Source organism: Prionailurus viverrinus, chromosome A1 (assembly GCF_022837055.1).
Source record: "Prionailurus viverrinus isolate Anna chromosome A1, UM_Priviv_1.0, whole genome shotgun sequence".
In the NCBI taxonomy this organism is placed as follows: Eukaryota; Metazoa; Chordata; class Mammalia; order Carnivora; family Felidae; genus Prionailurus; species Prionailurus viverrinus.
The window spans coordinates 129,589,917-129,595,916 of NC_062561.1; the positions used below are offsets into that span (position 1 = coordinate 129,589,917).

Here is a 6,000-nt window from a genome sequence, read left to right on the forward strand (position 1 = left end):
TTTTTTCATGTTTTTATTTAAATTGTAGTTAGTTAACATACAGTACAGTATTGGATTCAGGAGCAGAATTCAGTGATTCATCACTTAAATACAACACCCAGTAGAGCCCATGGTCTTAACCACAAACTTTCAGAAAGCCTATCAATGTGAACAGTATACAGATGAGTACTTGACATGTAAATATTTATATATACACAGTCACTTCATTCCCATTTTCAGATAAACTGAGATTGAAAAAAGTTAAGTGACCTTCTTGGTGTCCCAGCTAGTAAGAGGTATTTTGGCATTGCAACTGTGTTTCAGGGACAGCGAATGTGTGGATGGTCATCAGGGTGCTATTTTTTTAAATGAAAATGTGTAATATTGGAGACAACAGTAGGTCTGCTCATTAAGTAAATTGTGGTACAATGCAAGTGAAACAACTATCTTTTTTTATGTTGAAAAATACTGTCAGGGGAAAAAACCAGCAAATAGGGGTGCCTGGTTAAGCACCTGGCTCAGGTCTTGATCTCACGGTTTGTGAGTTTGAGCCCCATGTTAGGCTCTGTGCTGACAGCTCAGAGCCTGGAGCCTGCTCTGGATTCTGTGTCTCCCCCTCTCTGTCCCTCCCATGCTCATGCTCGGTCTCTCTCTGACTCTCAATAATAAATAAATGTTAAAAATAATAATTTTTTTAAAAAGCAGCAAATAAAAGGATTTTTTTAAACATATAAACATTTATCTGAAGGAAGACCTGTTTGCTCTTGGTTTATCTCTACACATTGAAACAAACATACTGTTTTTATTGATGAACATATTGAGACGTAAGGTGTTGTTCAAAGGAAATATAAGGAGGAATTCTTATTTTATGGTAATTTCTACTGTAAAATAGGCTTTATTAAAAATGATGTTTATCTTTAAGTGCAAAAATTCCTATTTTTTCTACCTAAGTACTTTCATTTTATCTATTACAAATATTTACAAAATTAGATTTCCTTTCATACATGATTTATGTTCTGTTTAATTTTCCTGGAAGCCGTTAGGAGGGGTCTGGTAAAAATTAGTTTTTAAAAAAAGAAAAAAGAAGTAAATTCTTTTCTAGGAGAAATTATAATCTCCATGTTTTTCAACTCTGAAATTTTTAATCTATCTTCATATGTTAAAATAATTAATGTATTCATATTGGCTTTTTGTTTGCCTAGATGGCTGTTGTTGGCAGTTAGCTTTGGCTCTCTCCCACTCTAGCCTCTTTTTTTTTTCCTTCCCCTCCCCCATGGGATTCTGTTAAGTTTCTCAGGATCCACATAAGAGTGAAAACATATGGTATCTGTCTTTCTCTGAATGGCTTATTTCACTTAGCATCACACTCTCCAGTTCCATCCACGTTGCTACAAAGGGCCATATTTCATTCTTTCTCATTGCTACATAGTACTCCATTGTGTATATAAACCACAATTTCTTTATCCATTCATCAGTTGATGGACATTTAGGCTCTTTCCACAATTTGGCTAATGTTGAGAGTGCTGCTATAAACATTGGGGTACAAGTGCCTCTATGCATCAGTACTCCTGTATCCCTTGGGTAAATTCCTAGCAATGCTACTGCTGGGTCATAAGGTAGGTCTATACCAAACTGATTTGGTAGAGTAATGGTGAATGAAGAGAAATGTGAAAACAGAGCAAAAGAAAGAACAGCTCTCTGCCCTCAGTTTTCCTTTATGCAGAAGCTAGAGGCTTATGCCAGCTGGAAGACTGCAGCAGTAGAGCTGAGGTAAATAAAGCAGGCATGGGCAGCTTCAGGCCATGTCACTGATCCTCTTAAACCAAAACCAAACAAGCTGCATAGGAACTTCTCAGTAGCGTTTTGCTACCTGTGGTTGGTTAGTAGTGTAAGTTCAACCCTGTCCCGTAGTTTTCATTCTGCTCCAAGAACTTCCATGAAGACACAGTAGGTCACAGAGGGTACTAAAGTGTATGGAGATGTGGAAAAGTATTTTTGTCTACTTCCAGTATCTCCAGTATCATATTGAGAGATTTCCTTTTTTAAAATTTTTTTTTAATTTTTTAATGTTTATTTTTGAGAAAGAGAGAGAGAGAGACCGAGTGTGGGTGGGGGAGGGGCAAAGAGGGAGACAGAATCCCAAGCAGGCTCCAGGCTTTGAGCTCCCAGCACAGAGCCTGATGCGGGGCTCGAACTCACAAACCCCAAGATCATGACCTGAGCCGAAGTCGGATGCTTAGCCTACTGAGCCACCCAGGCACCCCAAGGGAGAAATTTTTTTGTGATGCATCGTCACTTCACCTGAGAATTCAACAGGATGCTTAAAAATCTGACTACTCTTGGGGCACCTGGGTGGCTTAGTGGTTAAGCATCCAACTTTGGCTTGGGTCATGATCATGCAGTTTGTGTGTCCGAAACTCACGGCAGGCTCTGCGCTGACAGCTCAGAGCCTGAAGCCTGCTTTGGATTTTGTGTGTCTGTCTCTCTCTGTCCCTACCCTGCTCATGCTCTCAAAAAGAAACATTAAAAAAATTTTAATGTGTGTGTGTGTGTGTGTGTGTGTGTGTGTGTGTGTGTGTGTACATCTCACATATTCTTTATCCATTCATCACTGGATGCTGCCACAAACATCGCGGTGCATGTACCCCTCTGAATCTGTATTATTGTATCCTTAGGGTAAATACGTAGTAGTGCAATTGTTGTATCATAGGATACTTCTATTTTTAACTTTTTGAGGAACCTCCATTCTGTTTTCCAGAGTAGCTGCACCAATTTGTTTTTGTCAGTGTTGTCAAATATTAGTTTCATTATCATTCAATTTTTTTCATACATAACATATATGTTAAGGAAATTTTTTTAAATACAGATAAGCAAAAAGAACATTTAAAAATATTACCCATTTCAAAGGAATTAAGATAGAAGAGGAAGAAGGAATCAGTAAAGATAAAAGATGTAATGACTATATTTCATCTGTTTTTAAGACGCACATCTTTTCAAATTTTAACAACTCTGAAATGAGGATATGTAGAGTTTGCCCTTTTTAGTGGGATATGTAACAATAATGCTTCTTAAATCTAAAATTCAGTGTTTTGATTGTATTCAGTGAAATACAGTAATTTGGGGGTATAGATCTTTCGAGGTAGAATAGCAACTCTTAGGGACTGAACTGCATTGTACAAATAGCTTGCACTGATTTGAGGAAGCATTTTTTTTTTTATTTTTTTAAATGTACATCCAAATTAGTTAGCATATAGTGCAACAATGATTTCGGTAGATTCCTTAGTGCCCCTTACCCATTTAGCCCATCCCCTCTCCAACAACCCCTCCCATAACCCCCAGTTTGTTCTCCATATTTATGGGTCTCTTCTGTTTTGTCCCTCTCCCTGTTTTTTATATTATTTTTGTTTCCCTTCCCTTATGTTCATCTGTTTTGTCTCTTAAAGTCCTCATAGGAGTGAAGTCATATGATTTTTGTCTTTCTTTGACTAATTTCACTTAGCATATTACTCTCCAGTTCCATCCGTGTAGTTGCAAATGGCAAGAGTTCATTCTTTTGGATTGCCGAGTAATACTCCATTGTGTGTGTATGGATAGATAGATAGATATAGATAGATAGATAGACAGATAGATATAGATCTACCCCATCTTCTTTATCCATTCATCCATCGATGGACATTTGGGCTCTTTCCATACTTTGGCTATTGTGGATAGTGCTGCTATAAACATGGGGGTGCATGTGTCCCTTCATAACAGCACACCTACATCCCGTGGATAAATGCCTAGTAGTGCAATTGCTGGGTCGCAGGGTAGTTCTATTTTCAGTTTTTTGAGGAACCTCCATACTGTTTTCCAGAGTGGCTGCACCAGCTTGCATTCCCAGAGGAAGCCTTTCTGAGAGTGCCCCTCTGCCACTGGTGTCTGGGGCATGCGAAACTCTGACTCCATCCTCCTCCTCCTCCTCACTGCCACACCACCCCAGAACAGAAAGGGACACAGATGGGACTTGGGTCTGGCGCTTTAGGGGGTGGCAGTAGCATCCATGCTTTAATTCCCACAGAAAAAGATTGGTAGGAGCATCTTTCTGAGGCCATCGTCACCTTCACTTCATCTCCAGCAGAAAGTGCAATCACTTATCAGTTGTGAGCCAGAATATAGCTGCTAAGCTTAAGATCTTTGAGAGAGTGACTTATGCTCTTGTGTAGTATTTCATGTTAAGTAGTTTCACTTCTTGGGTAGTAAATATTTTTATTAAGGTCATTCACACCTTATTATGGTATATGATGGCAGAGCTGTTTAATTCAAAGAACACTGGTATATTATCAGATAGTTTTTTTTTTTCAACTTGCCCTGTGCCTATCTATATATTATTTAAATGTAAAAGCAAGTATCATATATATACATTTTTATTGGCTTTTTTTTATTTTCATAAAACCTATTAGTTTTTATTTAGTTTCATAAAACCTAATTCTTCTAATTAGAAATTTAATAATTTCTTTCATTAATATATATATGCAGGAAATCCTAAAGAATGAAAAAAATAGAGAAGTCATTAAAAGGAAAAGCCAAGACCTTTATGAAGAGGAAAAACTCCTTAGCAAAGAGAACGAAGAAATTTTGGCTCCACCAGTTCAGACTCAGATCAAAGGCCACGCCTCTGCTCCATACTTTGGAAAGGACGAACCCTCAGTGGCTCCCACCAGCACTGGTAAAACCTTTCAACCAGGATCCTGGATGCCACAAGGCGACAAGAACCCCAATCAATGAATGCACTGTGGTAATACTTCATTTGTATGTAACTTTTTTAACAATAAAATAAATAAAGATTACTTTGTTATTTTCTGACTGTACAATAGTTCCCTATCCCAGTAAGCTTAGAATTCATTTTTAGTATGCATAAGAAATGTGAGGTTATGAACTATAGAAACCTTTTTTAAAGATTTGTAAGTTCTCTCTCCACCCAACGTGGAGCTCTTTTTGCACACTACTGACTGAGCCAGCCAGGTGCCCCTAAACCTGACTTCTTTTAGACTTAACTCCTTCATTTGCTTTAGTCATCATTCTGTTTATTAATTTGTCTGTTAAGATTGCTCCCTTGAGAAGGATCCTGTTAAGATTGCTCCTTTGAGAAGGATCCTGTCACTTTAAATGCTCAGTACATTTTGGATCCTTATGATCATTTAGGAGCCCTAATGTATATATCATGATAGAAATAAGGGTAGTTAGTGAGCTCTCCTAAATTACCCAATTAAAAAAAAAAAAAGTGAGAAGACTGCTTGTAAGATTCTAAAGGATTAATAAAAAACATGATCTTGGATTATGTGAAGGCCAAGAAAATTTAGTTGAGAAATGGATATGAAAAAAAAAAAAAGGCCATGATGAGTGGATGAGACTAAAACTAGCTTATGGCAGGATTAAGGTTGGCGTTTGAAGTGAGGAATTAGGACCAATACAAGTAGCCAATCTATCGCAAAAGTCTTAAACAGAGAAATGGTACAACTGGAGTTCTAGGAGATTAAAAATTATCTTAAGAAAATGAAACATAGGGTTCTGAGCAATTCCAGTGACAGTAGGGATTCTAGTGGCTCGTATATTGAAGAAAAATGTAGACAGGTGATGTTAAAACACTCATTATCATACAAAAGTATTTTTCTAATGTTTATTTGTTTTGAGAAAGAGAGAGAGATAAAGAAAATGAGTGGGAGATGGACAGAGAGGAGAGAGAGAAAATCCCAAGCACGCTCCACCCTGTTAGCACAGAGCCCCTGGGGCTCAATCCCGTGAACCAGGAGATCAAGACCTGAGCCACAACCAAGGGTCAGATGCCTAACAGACTGAGCCATGTAGGCTCATATATACCTTTTATTATACAAAAATATTTTTGAAGGGTCAAGTTTTCTGAAGTGCACAAACAAGTTTTTGTTGCTAATACAGAGTTCTTCTCTGTGTGTGGCATTATAATAGATGCTCAATAAATAAGTACTGAATAAGTGATCCAAATTTCAATGCTCTATAAGGAAATCC

General features: G+C 37.6%; 1 protein-coding gene across 1 annotated transcript in view; it reads left to right on the forward strand.

Moving 5' to 3' along the window:
- NDUFAF2 (NADH:ubiquinone oxidoreductase complex assembly factor 2) overlaps nucleotides 1-4,826 on the forward strand; it is a 170,440-nt gene extending 165,614 nt beyond the window's left edge. Inside the window, exon 4 of the mRNA XM_047875275.1 lies at nucleotides 4,495-4,826. Coding sequence (XP_047731231.1) covers nucleotides 4,495-4,743 — 249 coding nt within the window. The 3' untranslated portion in view covers nucleotides 4,744-4,826. The remainder of the gene's footprint in view (nucleotides 1-4,494) is intronic.
- Nucleotides 4,827-6,000: the final 1,174 nt, after the last annotated feature.